This window comes from Pseudorca crassidens, chromosome 10 (genome assembly GCF_039906515.1).
Source record: "Pseudorca crassidens isolate mPseCra1 chromosome 10, mPseCra1.hap1, whole genome shotgun sequence".
Taxonomy (NCBI): domain Eukaryota; kingdom Metazoa; phylum Chordata; class Mammalia; order Artiodactyla; family Delphinidae; genus Pseudorca; species Pseudorca crassidens.
The window spans coordinates 42,245,451-42,264,753 of record NC_090305.1 but is presented as its reverse complement, the minus strand read 5'-3'; the positions used below and the strand labels follow the sequence as shown (position 1 = coordinate 42,264,753).

The following is a 19,303-nucleotide window of genomic DNA, read 5'->3' as shown; positions in this document are numbered from 1 at the left end:
ATGCAACCCTTAGGAAAGAGGCAGGTCATTCATTCATTTATTCATATAAATGTGAGCACATTGATCAGAGTAAAGACAAGAAACTAGGACAGAAAAAAATATTGACCTTGCCTCTGTCCTGAAGACATTTGCATTTTGGTGGAATAGACAGGCACTAACAAAACTAATTGCATTATGAGATACTAAGTTTTATTACAGAGACAAGCACAAAGTGCCATGGATGCAAACAAGAAAGGGACATTGGTTCTGCCTAGGAGTCAAGAAAAAACTTCTCAAAGAAGATGAAATTTTGACCTACTTCCTTGACATGGAAGTAGGTGGGATAACCATTTGGGTGAGAGGAATCATCACCTGGCTAAGTAGAGAAGCATGGTCATGGTGCACCTGGGGAGCAGACAGCAGATCAATTTACCAGGAGCATTATGGGCAGGTGGGGGGTGGGTTAGAACCTGGTGGGAAATTAATCTGTGAAAGCAGTAGGTCAGAACCAAATCATGAAGCCCTGTATGTCATGGTAAGAATGTCAAACTGTATTCTATAGGTATCTGGAAGCGATTGAAGTTTCAACTCTTCTGAAAATGAGAATGTCTTGCTGACACTGATACAGTGGAGTACAATTTTCCTAGGCTTTTAACATGACAAACTGGAATCCAAGAGAATCTTTTTTCCATTATGACTGTGTCCGTTTCAATTATTCTGTGGAGTAAGGCAAAGGATTGATAAAATGAGCTACTATCACAAAAAAGTCAGTGAAAAAGGTTTTGCTGTAGCTTTTATCTGTCAAGTATTTATATATATATATATGTATATATGTATATACATATATATACATAAAATTATAAAACTTTATTTCCATGGGCATTTTTGAATTTAAGGCAATCATTTGGACTGCTAATACTACAAAGATCAAAAATTATACCCAAATTGGAGGTCTTTAATAGACATCTTAAGAATATCAAAAATTATACCTGAAAGCATAGCATTATTTTAGAATATACTAGTTTTTAAATAGTTTTAATAACAGTAGTATATATTTTTGAGAAAGTTAACTCTTTCTAATTCTTGCGATTCAGACTTACATTGGAAGAGACCCTGTATGGAGGAGAACATTGGTAGATCCTATTGGATTTCTCGATGCTGTTGGGACAGGGCTTGGTGGCATGTCGCTTTCCCCGCCCATCAGACCTACTTGTCATGGCGCAGCCATTATTGGTAGCATTTTGATCCTTGAAAAGTGGATAGCATGCATGGGATACCAGTCTATGAGGAATAAGCAAAGATGTCAAAGTAATACTTAGGAAAATGCCATAGTTACCTATCTATATGCAATTTTACTGAATAAAACATTTGTAAATTATTCTGGCTATGTACATGCAAGTTTAATGACATTGAACATAGTCGTTCAATCATATTAACTGTTCCCCACCCCATTCCTATTTCTTCATTATAATTTTTTTTTTCATGGAAAGGCATTTTATTTTAAATATAGCAGTGTGTACATGTCAATCCCAAACTCCCAATCTATCCCTCCCCTGTACCCCTTTCCCCCGGTAACCATAAATTCCTTCTCTAAATCTGTGAGTCTATTTCTGTTTTATAAATAAGTTCATTTATATCATTTTTTTAATATTTTAAAATCTTGCTCAAATCCATTATAATAAATAAATTTATCTACTGAATAGAATTTTCCGAAGATGAAAACTGTTCATCAATTAAATCTGTGGTAATATTAATAGGGGAAGGACTCCTTAAGTCTGCATCTATAATGATAATGTAGAAGAGCCAAATTTAATGTGAAAGAGAATGAACTTTATCATACTCAGATGTAATATTCTGATAAATTATGTAAGTTTTAGAATTAAGGGTTTTTTTTTTACATTTTTATTAAGTTATAGATACCTTCTCATAAGACTTCAATTATTATGTGTCTGTAGTTCATGATACTTTAGAAGGAATTGTATATACTAACATAGTATTAAAGTTAATAAGGTAGAAAGTTATCAGATATATACGTTATACAAACAATAAAATAATTTTGATTTCTTATTTTGAAATTGAACATTGAAAAGTACAAATTATTTGGATCCAAATCTAACATAATTTATTGAATATAGAAGCAGGTAGTAAGGAAAATAAAACAATGGAATTGATTTTATGGATAGTCAATGTTGAGCTGGCCATGGAATTATCTGGTAGAATTGCCTCAAGAAAATTCAATAGTGTTCAAAAAAGTAAGAGAATCTGAGCAAAGGAGCATGATGAAAACAAAGCCATTTCCTAAAAAAGGTCTCAACTTGGGGACAATGAGGACTATGGATTGAAGTGTGTCAGCCCAAATTCATATGTTGAAACCCTAACTGCCATGTGATGGTATCAGGAGATGGGGGTCTTTGGGAGAAAATTAGCTTTAAATGAAGTCATAAGGGTGGGGCCCTCATGCTGGGATCAGTGCCCTTATAACAGGAAAAGACACTAGCGCTCTCCCTCTGCCAGATGAGGACATGACGAGAAGACAAGCCAGGAGGAGTGTTCTCACCAGGAACTGAACTGACTAACACCCCAGTCTTGGGTTTCTCAGTCTCCAGAACTGTGGGAAACAAATGCCTGTTGTTCAGGCCACACAGTCTATGACATTTTGTTATGTTAACCTGACCAGACTAATACAATAAGATTTCACTGACTCTCATGTTGTTATATTTTTAAACTCCTAAAAGGCTTTAATTTTTATTATGGTACAAAACAGAGGCCAACCAAGCACTACTACACCAGGAAGGTATTAGCCCAAATTGTCCATTCTAAGCACCAACTTATTAGGCAAAACATAAGAAAAACATTTTAAAGGACTTTATATAAAATTCCTAACACCCACTCTCTCATAGCACCTAACTTCTCTGTAGCAGACCCAGATCACTCAGTGGAGGAGGAAAGAACACAGGGGCAGCACATACATCTACTACTAGTTATCAGCTGCAGTTTCCTTAGACAGATATCTCAGCTTTTAAGTAGATTAGTTCTTATAGGTGACAGAGGATGCTGTGTGAGTATCAGACTACATGAGCATAAAGAAATGCAACCTGCCTCTTCTCATCAGATGGGATGGATAGTGACAATGATGTTCATGAGTTGTGGCAACTATACAGGACGTTTTTATGTTATTCCTCTGATTCTTAACCTAATTTTTACCTGGGATTATTTATTCATCTACTTGGGGAACTAAAGTTCTCAAGAGAGGTATCAGCAATGTCAACTACTCTTCTCCTTCCGTGGCAACTCAGTAGAACCATTTGGGTCAGAGCCACAAGAAGACAATGCTTACTTGACTCTTCATTAATTTAGCTAGAAATATATACATTCTTCAAACAATTGTTTCCAATAGCTTATAATCTCAATAGATATCAAATATAGTATATACTTAAATATAATCCATGTTTTTATATAGATACAGCATATATATTTGTAAATTTTTTGGGAAACTCTTAATATATATGTTTTCTTATTCTAACCTAAGCCACACTCTTAAGAATCCTAGAGACGTGTGTTGGGCAGCTATTTACCCACGTTTTCTCAGGTACCACCAAGCCCTATCGATGCTTCCACTGTTGCATCCATGGTGGTTCTTGCCACAGCAAGAGATCAAATTCTGAGGGGATAGGTTGGCTGTGTATCGACCTTTGGACTGAATCGCTATGCGGTCAGCTGCTACACCTGTTTCAAAGAGAATATTGATTAATAGTCAAGTGACACATGGTATTGCCAAGAATTTACATAGCGCTTTTTGTTTGAATCTTAAGCTAGTCTTGGAAACTTAACGTAACTAAAAATCAAGGCTAAATGTGATGAATATATCTCTGTATTCCAACAAATTCAACTGTGTCATCATTTCAGTTACAGTTTTTGTCCAGTTTTGGCATTGCTTCATTGTCTTACCAACTTCACAGACTTCTCTAGTTCCTTGTTCCTTTCATGTTCTATATACTTCTGAATTTTTCATTAAGAAATTTGCCAAGTGAAACTCCTTGAGGGCAAGAGCCATATCTTACATTTATATCTCCTGTACCTAAAACATATAATCATGGCTTAAAATATATTTTTGAAGTGAATGTAACTAAACTCAGGAAATCAGAAAAACTGATCATAGAAATATTAATTGGAAATTCATCCATGTTAATCTGATGTATTGGAATAAATTAAATCTTTGGTTTTTAAACTAATCGAGACTAACATGAATCTACATTATAAACTATCAAAAAGCTACATAGCACATTTTTATGCTTACAATTTTCTTGAACATTATGATCCTAATCTTATCTTAGTAGACGTGGAATTCACCTTGTTATATATATATATGTATATATATATATATATATATATATATATATATATATATATATATATATATATATATATATATATATACCTTTTGTGATTGAACCCTCTATTTGTTTAAATAATTCCCTAGCATGGTTGTTGTTAATCAGTTTGTTCCTTTCCCCAACACACAGTTGTTGACCACCTACTAGGTGACAGGCACAGGATTAAGCAGTAGAAATTGCAACAATGAACAAAAACCAAAAGAGTCATCATACTGTCCTCATAGAATAATAGACTAGGGAAATGAATCAACCAGTGGCAGAAAACTAGTACGTGAGCATTTTGATCATGCTACCATGATAATATGTGTGTTGAGATCACAAGAAAATTGGAGTCAGTGATATTCTGGTACAGATTTTTTGTTGTTGTTGGAGACCTGATATAGTCTTGTTCTTAATCTCTTACTTTTGATGAAAGGCAACAAAGTCATAACCTTCCTTCTATCTATGCACTTTTCTCAGAAGTTATTGTTTTCATTCATCAAAATTATCTGTGTACTGAAACCCCTCAAGATGCTAGTTTAGAATTATTCTAAAATAATTCATTTTAAAATAATTCCTTTACATATGTATTTCTGCATATACATGTTTTTTATGTAACTACAGCATACGTACAATTCTGTAGTGTAATTGCTGGCACATTTTAGACACTCAGTGTGTGTTGAATCTATATCCTCCTACTTCCTTCTCAAATCCCATCTATTTTGTGCTAGGTACATTTCATAAGAGCAAATGCCATTATACCACCATCTCTTTTAGTCTCAAGAAAATAATTCCCTGTTTCATAAAAGAAAATAGAAATTCTTTGATGCTTCAACTTTCAGTACAAGCATTCAGAATCAAGTATATTTTTTAAATGTTAGTGTAACTATTCTTGGTTCAGAAAGACTTTCACAAATAATACCGAAGGAGTCAGAAGCCTGGCTTCTGGGATCACTTCCGAGACTTCTCGCCTTTCACTTTGGTCAGGTCACTTCCCCTCTTTGTGCCTCTTTTACAAAACCAAAGGCTTGAAAAAGGGGACCTCTAACATCCCCTCCAGCCCCATGAATCTGTAGATTTCAACTAAAGGATGAGGGTTTAAATTGTGATGATCTTCAATACATTGCTTTTTTACAGACATTTCTGAATCTCAGTGAAGGTTTAATCCAAATTCACTTGAAATACTTGGAAAAGGTCAGAAGATTTAAGAATGACTCAGTTCAACAAATTGCTTTCCACTCTCTCTCTGAAAACTTTCATTGGGCTTTACCTCTGAGACCCACACTATTATTTTCCCTGCTTATTTTATTCTGTCTCCAAGTTTGCTCTGCAGTATGTATTGCCCTCACCATTTCAAACTCCTTCACCTATTAACTTCTGACATCTTGCTTGAATTTTATTTGGCTGCATAACAATATTTTTATATGTGTGTATATTTTAAAATTGTATTTATCCCATTTTATAGTTTTTAGCTTCTTTGAAAGACTTTTCTTATTTTAACTACAACCTCCTGACAATTTTCTAGGTCTTTAAGAGACCCTAGAATATTCTCTTCTTTACTTAACACATTAAAAAAAAAAATAGCATCAGCCTGATTTGATGTATTGAATACACAGGATACAAAACTGTGTCATCTGTTAGGTAGAGGGACAAATCCAGACTTAGCCCTGTGCTGAGGCCATCTATGGGGCTGTGACCTGGGCATACCAGAGTACACAGGCCAAATCAGCCTAGTAAATTACTTTCAGTATTTTACCACCAATGTCTTTCCTAAGACATGTTCGGAAATACTGGTCTACCTTAAAGTAAAATTCTTATATAACCCCTAGGAGGTGTAATACATTAAGTACATGAACATAAAATGACAAATGATTTATATGATTAAATCTGTCCCCACCCAACTAGAATAGGACTCAAAGAGGTCAAGAGAACGTTTATACTGGGGGAGTAGGCATTAGTGTAGAGGTAACAGATGGAGATGCTCCAGAGGTGAGTTCAGCCAAATGTATCTTTTCTAGAACGAACTAGCTCATACTATGAAATGATGATGTTTAGACAGAGGATCAGCACTCCTCTGTGCCAAGGAGTGCAACACTTCAGAGCTTATGAACTTATTTCATGATGCTTTCAGTACTTAGTCTTTTGAGCACTCTTTTGGAATTATTTTTAAGCCTAGACCACAGTTTTATGAAACTGATCTTTGATAGTAGACAATCAATGTCATATTAGTCTTAATTGCTGTAATACAACCAACACGCTTTTGAGGATAATTTGGAGACCAAATCTTGGGATTAACCTGAATATCGATTTACTGGACTTGTGAAAATATATGAAAGTTGCTGCAACAGAGGTATGTATTCCTCACACAGTGGAAGCAAGAGCAACCCTAATTTGGAAACTACTCTTATTAGAAGATCAATTATATCACTTTAGAGTCAGAATCTACATAGTTGCTTTTATCTAAAATGAGATAAAACCCATTTAATCCATTATTATTAGTTCTGAATTCTTACTTTACATCAAATCTACTAGTTTAATAATTAAGTATATTCTTGCAGATCTTATCAAGAAAAAAGAACATAAGAATTATATGTCTGTGTGATATACATATTAGGATTACAGATGGTACTATAGGTAAAGAGGAACTTTATACTCTTATTATTTGGCCTTAACTCTCAAACAGCAAATAAATTTTGGTAACTTCTTTGCTGCTCTTTTGATCTACTCTCTATTTAAAATTAGATGCTAAAAATAAACACCAATTTTCAGAGTAAAAACATATTTTTATATCATTTTCAGGCTGCTTTCTCTGGCCAGAGTAAGATTTTAAATTGACCAAATGTTAATATTTAACTGTTCTAAATTAAAAACCCTTTTAATTACTATGCCAAGATCTAGAGTCAAAGGGAGATTTATAAGGAAGTAATTAAAATGATTTTATTACTTGCAGTAGAAAAAGCCCAGGATGCAGCACAATTTTTTTGATCCAATGGGCCATGGGTCCATCCAGGCCATTTGTAAGAAGCAATAAAGAATTCCGGAAGATCAGTTGTTTCAGGTAAAGAAGCCTAAAGAAGAAGTAGAAGCAGAGGTGTCAGTGTTTTTCAAATATATTCCAAAAACCATTATGAGAAAACACCATGCCCTTTTAAAATGTTTGTCACTGTTTTTTATTTTGTACATTCAATTTTCTGAATGGCATCCCTGAAAAGAGTTATTTGTGTAAGATATCTATTTCACTTTATGTTTAAAAATGACAATTCAATGTGGGGAATCATAATATATATAGTAAAAAATCGTAAGAACAAACATAGAATGTGGTACCATATGGTGCAATAATTTCGGCCATTGTTTCTGTCATCTTGAATCAGAGTTTTGGTCATCCCTGTGGAAGACCACATGATGTTATTTAAATTTGGCCTCATAAACAATGTTTACTTTTATATCCCTCCTACATTGGAGAGTGTGTGCACTTCGGATGTGAAATTAATTTGGAAACAATGCATTTGTGACAAATATGCATTAACTCACTTGGAGCCCCAAGAAACACAAATTTTGTACCAGCTATTGGGAAAAAAAACTGAGATAAATTGATGGATAGCTATAAAATCCTTGAAGAATAAAAAGAACTTCAGAAATCATGTAATGTCAAACATACAATGAATGCCAAGATGTCTTCAGAGTCTATGTTAGGTCCTGACGGTTTCAGCTTCTCTCTTTCCAAGAAGGCAAATTAAACCTATGGACCTGGCTCTGTTCATGTCACTCAAAGAAAGTCTAAAGCCCTATAACCTGGTTTTTTTCTTTCCATCTCCTAAAGAGTAATAAGTTTCACTTCCATAAATAATCAGTATTCCAACAAAATAAGGATGTGTTTATTAATTTTCTATCACTTATGCATACACATACATTCACACACACACATAATTTTTGAGAGTGCTTTAACGTTTTTAAAGTGTTTTATTTTCTCAATAGCTTTATGTGATATAATCAGGGAAAATATTATTTACTCTATTTTACGAATGAGGAAACAAACCTCTAAGAGTTAAATGACATACTAAGTCCTCTCACTTAAATAAGAAATACCCCTGAGATGAGACCCAGATATTAGATTTCTTAACACTGTGTTTCATTTATCATTTAGCCACCTTATCAGAAATAAATGGATACTTTGCAACAGAAGTAAAATGTCTACTGAAAATTTTTATGATTGTTCATTGAACAAGTCAGGCTACTGATCCAATATCTTGCCCTGCAAAATTACTTCTGACAAGTATAAAACAACTTAAGAGAATAAAGGAAAATTTTAAATGTACACTTCTGCTTGAAAAGATATCCATCCAAAATATTTATAAATTCGAATTTCAATGAAAGAGTTCAGTTTTGACTCAAAAAACTATTATCATCTGATAAGAAAGTGATTAAATCCTGAGTTTCATTACTAAAAACACTGCTATTTAGGTGATAGAAGAAAAGTGCCAGATCTTTAAGCAGATCATGGTAGGGTATCTACATGATAACTTAAAGAACAGTATCATAGAAATCCTAGAAATTCAGGTGATTTTAGATTCCTGTGCCATCAGATTGGCCATAGAATTGGAGCAGAATAAATTTACTGCTCTGAGTAGATAGTTCCAGGAACATAGACTAATTCTCCAAAAGAGCCTTTCTACCTGGGACAGAGATACACGTACCCTATACATTACTGATATTTTCCAATTGTATTATTATTGGCTAATCAGTGTGCTTTTAGGAATTTATAGTATTAAGTTGCCTCATGTTCCAGAAAAATAGCTAGAGTGTCCCTGTTATTTTAATTTATCACTTTATAATTCTAATTTAATAGCAGAACTAGGATATTTCCGTTCTGCTCTGTGGAAACAGTAAAGATATAACTATGACTTCAGACAGATCTCATCAGGATTAGGCTATTCAGAATCTGATGTCCCCATTCCAAAGTTGACCAGAGAACTTTGCACATGGAGGTATTCCATAAATATCTGATAATAATGAGGAGATACATATCTAGCTGGTAGATTTCATCACTTTAAAATATCATTTTCCTCCCAAAGGCACATTAAATTAAATTATAATGAGAGCATGCACTTATTTTCTTATGATTTATTGTTTAAAAATAAAAATCTATGAAAGGATAATCCTTCTCCATAAGATAAGGCAATAGAAAACAACAGGAAAAATGCCATATTCATTAAAAACATATTTACCAACCCACTAAACCAGGTCAATTCATGAAGCTCACCTGTTGGCTCTGTCATGATTTTTACCAATTAATTAATATTGTGTTTCCTAAAAATAAACCCATAGGATTTGAGGCCCAGTAAGCACATATTATCTTACAATTTTATTTACCTTATGATACCAGATGATCTGATATAATAAACTCATGGCAAATTTTACATCTCATTACTCCATAATTATTTCATTCCCCTATAAAGTAAGAGTGTTTTTAAGGGCTTATAAATAAAAGTAAACACCACAGAATAACAGCTTTTAGGAATTGGTAATAGAAGTCTGGCTTCAATAAATGATTTTTTTTTTTTTTTTTTTGGTCAAAGGATAGCTTCATAAAGCAAAAAATTCAAGCGAGTCCGCTGACAGAGACAAAAATTCCAAAGTGATAGTGGTTTAAGATAGAAATTTAATTTTAAAAAGTTTTACACTATTACATATGGGCATTTTTAATTATTTCCATTATAATGTTGAAAATTTTGAGTCATAATCTAATTCTATTTCAAAATTAATATTAGTCAAACTTGAATAGTCTCCCTGCTTTAATATTTCAATTTAAATATTAAATATACTGTGAACAAATGTAAGAATTAAATTCAGTGGTGAACACTGGAGAATTTTTTACAATAATTCGTGCATTTTAATCGAATCAAAATCTCTAAAAGTAATGGAAACCTAGTCACAGAACAGCTTGAGAACAAACCAATCAAATTCTGGACATTCAGGACATTCTTATTAAAAGCCCATATAGGGGCTTCCCTGGTGGCGCAGTGGTTGAGAGTCCGCCTGCCAATGCAGGGGACACGGGTTTGTGCCCGGGCCCGGGAAGATCCCACATGCCGCGGAGCGTCTAGGCCCGTGAGTCATGGCCACTGAGCCTGCGCGTCTGGAGCCTGTGCTCTGCAACGGGAGAGGCCACAATAGTGAGAGGCCCGCATACTACAAAAAAAAAAAAAAAAAAAAAAAAGCCCATATCTACACAATATCCACTCAGTGAATCACTCCCTTCATCCCTAGTTGCATTTACTTCCACTTAAACTTGGATAATGAGTGACCTGAGAATCTGAAGAAGGCAACAGAGAACATCATTCTCTTCTGACCTTCACAATCCAAGGTCAGTGGCCATGCGTACTAAGAAATGTCTTCTAAGGTACTTGATATTGGCAGGGAAAAGGCTAACTTTTTCATTGTTGATGGCAAAATGAATTTTTCATCTTCAATATTTGCCTTGATGTCTTAACTCTGAAAGAGTTATGCTTTGATAATTTGCTAGTTACTGTTTTTTTTTTAACAATCTAATTTCTTGTACATATAAATAATCAGTGACCACGCTATGGCTGGTGGTGCCAGTTCTCCAGGGCTCCTCGTTTGAATAGGCTTTCCTTTTATTCGTAGTGATAATTTTAGCTCAGTACCTGCAAGCTCAGAAAAATGACTATATTTCCTGGTCCCCCTTGGATCCCAGGTGTGGCCACATTACTAAATTCTGGCCCATGGAGTGTAAGCACAAGTGTCACTGACAGCTTCTGAGAACTCTTCCTTAAGAGACGTTTGGCACTTGATTTTACTCCTTTTCATTGATCTTTTTTAAAATTTTCCTGTTGGCAGGAATTTGGATATAGATGGACATGCAGCAGCTTCTTGAACCATTATATGACCTCTGGAAAATAGAACAAGGAGGAAGAAGCCTGGGTATCCAACACCAAGGAGTGCAATTCTACGATCCACCTCCAGTTTTGTTGGTAAGAAATCAATTTCTATTTAAGTCACTATCATTTTGGACTTTTGTCACTCTCTGATGAGCCCAATCAAAGCTAAAACAGCACGCAGAACTGACATTAAAGATGCTATGGCAGGAGAGAGGGGGAAGATGGTGGAAGAGTAAGACGTAGAGATCACCTTCCTCCCCACAAATACATCAGAAATACATCTACACGTGGAACAATTCCTACAGAACACCTACTGAACGCTGGCAGAAGACCTCAGACCTCCCAAAAGGTAAGAAACTCCCCACGTACCTGGGTAGGGCAAAAGAGAAAAGAATAAACAGAGACAAAAGAATAGGGATGGGACCTGCACCAGTGGGAGGGAGCCTTCAAGGAGGAAAGGTTTCCACACACTAGAAGCCCCTTCACGGGCGGGGACTGCGGATAGCAGAGGGGTGGAGCTTTGGAGCTGTGGAGGAGAGCACAGCCACAGGGGTACGGAGGGCAAAGCAGAGAGATTGCCAGGCCTTTGAAGCTGCACGCTCGCCCTGCCTTCTGTACCCCTCCCTCCCCCGGCCTGAGTGAGCGTCTCCTTTAACCCCATCCTGTCTGAGAAGAACAGACGCCCTCTGGCGACCTACACGCAGAGGCGGGGCCAAATCCAAAGCTGAACCCCGGGAGCTGTGCGAACAAAGAAGAGAAAGGGAAATCTCTCCCAGCAGCCTCAGAAGCAGCGGATTAAAGCTCCACAATCAACTTGATGTACCCTGCATCTGTGGAATACATGAATAGACAATGAATCACCCCAAATTGAGAAGGTGGACTTTAAGAGCAAGATTTATTATCTTTTCCCCTTTTCCTCTTTTTGTGAGTGTGTATGTGTATGCTTCTGGGTGAGATTTTGTCTGTATAGCTTTTCTTTCACCATTTGTCCTAGGGTTCTATCTGTCCGTTTTTTGTTTTGTTTTGTTTTGTTTTGTCTTCTACTTTTTAAAAAAATTTCTTTCTGACTAATTATTTTTTCATTTTAATAACTTTATTTTATTTTACCTTACTTTATTTTCTTTTATCCTCTTTCTTTCTTTCTTTCTTTCTTTCTTTCTTTCTTTCTTTCTTTCTTTCTTTCTTTCTTTCTTTCTACTTTTTCTCCCTTTTATTCTGAGCCATGTGGATGAAAGCCTCTTGGTGCTGCAGCCAGGAGTCAGTGCTTTGCCTCTGAGGTGGGAGAGCCAACTTCACGACGCTGGTCCACAAGAGACCTCCCAGCTCCACATAATATCAAATGGCAAAAATCACCCAGAGATCTCCGTCTCAACACCAACACCCAGCTTCACTCAACAACCAGCAAGCTACAGTGCTGGACACCCTATGCCAAACAACTAGCAAGACAGGAACACAATCCCACCCATTAGCAGAGAGGCTGCCTAAAATCATAATAAGTCCACAGACACCTCAAAGCACACCACCAGACATGGACCTGCCTACCAGAAAGACAAGATCCAGCCTCATCCACCAGAACACAGGCACTAGCCCCCTCCACAAGGAAGCCTACACAACCCACTGAACCAACTTTAGCCACTGGGGACAGACACCAAAAACAATGGGAACTACAAACCTGCAGCCTGCAAAAAGGAAACCCAAGACACAGTAAGATAAGCAAAATGAGAAGACAGAAAAACACACAGCAGATGAAGGAGCAAGATAAAAACCCACCAGACCTAACAAATGAAGAGGAAATAGGCAGTCTACCTGAAAAATAATTCAGAATAATGATAGTAAAGACGATCCAAAATCTTGGAAACAGAATAGAGAAAATGCGAGAAACCTTTAACAAGGACCTAGAAGAACTAAAGATGAAAGAAGCAATGATGAAAAACACAATAAATGAAATTAAAAATACTCTAGAAGAGATCAATAGCAGAATAACTGAGGCAGAAGAACGGATAAGTGACCTGGAAGATAGAATAGCAGAAATAACTACTGCAGAGAAGAATAAAGAAAAAAGAATGAAAAGAACTGAGGACAGTCTCAGAGACCTCTGGGACAACATTAAACGCACCAACATTCAAATTATAAGGGTTCCAGAAGAAGAAGAGAAAAAGAAAGGGACTGAGAAAATATTTGAAGAGATTATAGTTGAAAACTTCCCTAATATGGGAAACGAAATAGTTAATCAAGTCCAGGAAGCAGAGAGAGTCCCATACAAGATGAATCCAAGGAGAAACATGCCAAGACACATATTAATCAAACTGTCAAAAATTAAATTCAAAGAAAACATGTTAAAAGCAGCAAGGGGAAAACAACAAATAACAAACAAGGGAATCCCCATAAGGTTAACAGCTGACCTTTCAGCAGAAACTCTGCAAGCCAGAGGGACTGGCAGGACATATTTAAAGTGATTAAGGAGAAAAACCTACAAGCAAGTTTACTCTACCCAGCAAGGATCTCTTTCAGATTTGACGGAGAAATTAAAACCTTTACAGACAAGCAAAAGCTAAGAGAGTTCAGCACCACTAAACCACCTTTACAAAAAATGCTAAAGGATCTTCTCTAGGCAAGAAACACAAGAGAAGGAAAAGACCTACAATAACAAACACAAAACAATTAAGAAAATGGGAATAGGAACATACATATCAATAATTACCTTAAATGTAAATGGATTAAATGCTCCCACCAAAAGTCACAGATTGGCTGAATGGATACAAAAAAAAAGACCCATATATACGCTGTCTACAAGAGACCCACTTCAGACCTAGAGACACATACAGACTGAAAGTGAAGGGATGGAAAAAGATATTCCATGCAAATGGAAACCAAAAGAAAGCTGGAGTAGCAATTCTCATATCAGACAAAATAGACTTTAAAATAAAGGCTATTAGAAGAGACAAAGAAGGACACCACATAATGATCAAGGGATCAATCCAAGAAGAATATATAACGATTGTAAATATTTATGCACCCAACATAGGAGCACCTCAATACATAAGGCAAATACTAACAGCCATAAAAGAGGAAATCGACAGTAACACATTCATAGTAGGGGACTTTAACACCCCACTTTCACCCATGGACAGATCATCCAAAATGAAAATAAATAAGGAAACACAAGCTTTAAATGATACATTAAACAAGATGGACTTAATTGATATTTATAGGACATTCCATCCCAAAACAGCAGAATACACTTTATTCTCAAGTACTCATGGAGCATTCTCCAGGATAGATCATATCTTGGGTCACAAATCAAGCCTTGGTAAATTTAAGAAAATTGAAATTGTATCAAGTATCTTTTCTGATCACAATGCTATGAGACTAGATATCAATTACAGGAAAAGATCTGTAAAAAATACAAACACATGGAGGCTAAACCATACACTACTTAATAACAAAGTGATCACTGAAGAACTCAAAGAGTAAATCAAAAAATACTTAGAAACAAATGACAATGGAGACACGATGACCCAAACCCATGGGATGCAGCAAAAGCAGTTCTAAAAGGGAAGCTTATACCAATACAGTCCTACCTTATGAAACAGGAAACATCTCGAATAAACAACCTAACCTTGCACCTAAAGCAATTAGAGAAAGAAGAACAAAAAAAACCCCAAAGTTAGCAGAAGGAAATAAATCATAAAAATCAGCTCAGAAACAAATGAAAAAGAAATGAAGGAAATGATAGCAAAGATCAATAAAACTAAAAGCTGCCTTTGAGAAGATAAACAAAATTGATAAACCATTAGCTAGACTCATCAAGAAAAAAAGGGAGAAGACTCAAATCAATAGAATTATAAATGAAAACGGAGAAGTAACAACTGACACTGCAGAAATACAAAGGATCATGAGAGATTAATACAAGCAACTCTATGCCAATAAAATGGACAACCTGGAAGAAATGGACAAATTCTTAGAAATTCACAACCTGCCAAGACTGAATCAGGAAGAAATAGAAAATATGAACAGACCAATCACAAGCACCAAAATTGAAACTGTGATTAAAAATCTTCCAACAAACAAAATCCAGGCCCAGATGGCTTCACAGGCGAATTCTACCAAACATTTAGAGAAGAGCTAACACCTATCTTTCTCAAACTCTTCCAAAATATAGCAGAGGGAGGAATACACCCAAACTCATTCTACAAGGCCACCATCACTCTGATATCAAAACCAGACAAAGATGTCACAAAGAAAGAAAACTACAGGCCAATATCACTGATGAACATAGTTGCAAAAATCCTCAACAAAATACTAGCAAACAGAATTCAACAGCACATTAAAAGAATCATACACTATGATCAAGTGGGGTTTATCCCAGGAATGGAAGGATTCTTCAATATATGCAAATCAATCAATATGATACACCGTATTAACTAATTGAAGGAGAAAAACCATATGGTCATCTCAATAGGTGCAAAGAAAGCTTTTGACAAAATTCAATGCCCATTTATGATAAAAAACCCTCCAGGAAGTAGGCATAGTGGGAACTTTCCTCAACATATTAAAGGCCATATATGACAAACCCACAGCCAACATCATCCTCAATGGTGAAAAACTGAAAGCATTTCCACTAAGATCAGGAAGAAGATAAGGTTGCCCACTCTCACCATTCTTATTCAACATAATTTTGGAAGTTTTAGCGACAGCAATCAGAGGAGAAAAGAAAATAAAAGAATCCAAATCGGAAAATAAGAAGTAAAGCTGTCACTATTTGCAGATGACATGATCCTATACATAGAGAATCCTAAAGATGCTACCAGAAAAGTACTAGAGCTAATCAATGAATTTGGTAAAGTAGCAGGATACAAAATTAATGCACAGAAATCTCTGGCATTCCTATACACGAATGATGAAAAATCTGAAAGTGAAATCAAGAAAACACTCCCATTTACCATTGCAACAAAAAGAATAAAATATCTAGGAATAAACCTACCTAAGGAGACAAAAGACCTGTATGCAGAAAATTATAAGACACTGATGAAAGAAATTAAAGGTGATACAAATAGATGGAGAGATATACCATGTTCTTGGATTGGAAGAATCAACATTGTGAAAATGACTCTACTACCCAAAGCAATCTACAGATTCAATGCAATCCCTATCAAACTATCACTGGCATTTTTCACAGAACTAGAACAAAAACTTTCACAATTTATATGGAAACACAAAAGACCCTGAATAGCCAAAGCAATCTTGAGAAGGAAAAAGTAGCTGGAAGAATCAGGCTTCCTGACTTCAGACTATACTGCAAAGCTACAGTAATCAAGACAGTATGGTACTGGTACAAAAACAGAAATATAGATCAATGGAACAGGATAGAAAGCCCAGAGATAAACCCACACACATATGGTCACCTTGTCTTTGATAAAGGAGGCAGGAATGTACAGTAGAGAAAGGACAGCCTCTTCAATAAGTGGTGCTGGGAAAACTGGACAGGTACATGAAAAAATATGAGATTAGATCACTCCCTAACACCATACACAAAAATAAGCTCAAAATGGATTAAAGACCTAAATGTAAGGCCAGAAACTATCAAACTCTTAGAGAAAAACATAGGCAGAACACTCTATGACATAAATCACAGCAAGATCCTTTTTGACCCACCTCCTAGAGAAATGGAAATAAAAACAAAAATAAACAAATGGCACCTAATGAAACTACAAAGCTTTTGCACAGCAAAGGAAACCATAAACAAATCCAAAAGACAACCCTCAGAATGGGAAAAAATATTTTCAAATGAAGCAACTGACAAAGGATTAGTCTCCAAAATTTACAAGCAGCTCATGCAGCTCAATAACAAAAAAACAAACAACCCAATCCAAAAATGGGCTGAAGACCTAAATAGACATTTCTCCAAAGAAGATATACAGACTGCCGACAAACACATGAACGAATGCTCAACATCATTAATCATTAGGGCAATGCATATCAAAACTGCAATGTGATATCATCTCACATCAGTCAGAATGGCATCATCATAAAATCTAGAAACCATAAATGCTGGAGAGGGTGTGGAGAAAAGGGAACACTCTTGCACTGCTGGTGGGATTGTGAATTGGTACAGCCACTATGGAGAACAGTAGGGAGATTCCTTAAAAAACTGCAAATAGAACTACCATATGACCCAGCAATCCCACTACTGGGCATATACCCTGAGAAAACCATAATTCAAAAAGAGTCATGTACCAAAATGTTCATTGCAGCTCTATTTACAATAGCCAGGAGATGAAAACAACCTAAGTGTCCATCATCGGATGAATGGATAAAGAAGATGTGGCACATATATACGATGGAATATTACTCAGCCATAAAAAGAAATGAAATTGAGCTATTTGTAATGAGGTGAATGGACCTAGATTCTGTCATACAGAGTGACGTAAGTCAGAAGGAGAAAGACAAATACCGTATGCTAACACATATATATAGAATTAAAAAAAAAATGTCATGAAGAGCCTAGGGGTAAGACAGGAATAAAGACACAGACCTACTAGAGAATGGACTTGAGGATATGGGGAGGGGGAAGGGTAAGCTGTGACAAAGTGAGAGAGTGTCATGGACATATATACACTACCAAACGTAAAATAGATAGCTAGTGGGAAGCAGCCACATAGCACAGGGAGATCAGCTCGGTGCTTTGTGACCACCTAGAGGGGTTGGATAGGGAGGGTGGGAGGGAGGGAGACACAAGAGGGAAGAGTATGGGAACATACATATATGTATAACTGATTCACTTTGTTATAAAGCAGAAATTAACACACCATTGTAAAGCAATTATATTCCAATAAAGATGTTAAAAAAGAAAAAAGAAATAATTCCCAAAAGAAAAAAAAAAAAAGATGCTATGGTAGGGCAATACCATATTTCATTGAACCCAGGACATCATCAAATGTAAGAAGCCTCCCAATTTTAGAGTTGTAAAAAAGTGAAGAAAATGTGCCTCTGGAGATTGATGAACTGATATTTCCTAAAACGACTTCATTAGAACACTAGTTCTGAGAAATTGTAATAGATAATTGCAAAAAGAGGAGCTGATTAATCAAACAGTTCTGAGAAACTGGTTTTAACAATTAAATAGATTTTTGTCCTCAATGCAGTAGTTTTTATAAACTACCTAAGTGCTGCTGAGAGTCTCTAAGAAATGAAAATAATGTTTGTGATTTTTAATGTGCATGACCCAATGCAAGGTATTTTACTTACTTTCCTTTGATTTCACATCAGTTTTATTGTGAAGAGGATCAGAGGACTAGTGTTTCATGGAAAGCACTTTGGCAAGAACCACAGTATGGACTAGATAGACCCAAATTTGGGGAGTCCATGTAACCAAGCCAGACCATATGAGGCCTTCCAAAATAGACCCACACCCATGTTCTCTGCCTGCCTTTTGTCTGTAGAAAAACTTTAGTCAAAGAATAAATTTAATCAGAGAGGTGAGAAAATGCAGAAAGAAAGGGAAACAGTCAAGTAAGACAAAATAAGAATACTTTAACCATTAAACTAAGTCAAGGACCTTTAGTTCTTTCTCAAGGACTAGAGATAATATTCTGAGCCATGTCCTTTGAGCTGTTTTGCAGATACTGAAACCCTTACCAGGTGGAAGAAGTTAACTGTATGCTGCCCACAAGCACTTAGACTGCAGACCGGTTGGAGCTGGAAGGTTGATAATGCTGACTCCCAATTACCTCACCACCAACCAATGAGAAGAATGTCTACAAACTGACCACGCCCTGCTCCTTGAACACTGTAAGACTCCTCACTACACCCTCCAGGGCGGGACACACGGTTTTGAGGGCATTAGCCCTCTGTGGCCCCCTTTGCCTGGCAAAGCAATGAAGCTATTATTTTCTACTTCACCCAAAACTCTGTCTCTGCGTTTCTATTCGGCACTGGTGAACAGATATCAACACACAGGCTCCTTATATCAACACACCAAATCACCTCAGGAATCTACCTTTTAACAGCCCCAAATTTTTGTTCCCAGAGAAGGGAAAAAATGAATTTTCA

The 19,303-nt window shown here is 36.0% G+C and overlaps 1 protein-coding gene across 1 annotated transcript in view; it reads right to left on the bottom strand.

The window, feature by feature from the left end:
- Positions 1-19,303, bottom strand: part of TINAG (tubulointerstitial nephritis antigen) — a 94,200-nt gene that overhangs the window by 53,340 nt on the left and 21,557 nt on the right. Inside the window, exons 5-7 of the mRNA XM_067753461.1 lie at positions 7,297-7,420; positions 3,555-3,705; positions 1,080-1,260 (exon numbers count right to left, since the gene is read on the bottom strand). Of these exons, the coding sequence (XP_067609562.1) occupies positions 1,080-1,260; positions 3,555-3,705; positions 7,297-7,420 (456 nt within the window). The remainder of the gene's footprint in view (positions 1-1,079; positions 1,261-3,554; positions 3,706-7,296; positions 7,421-19,303) is intronic.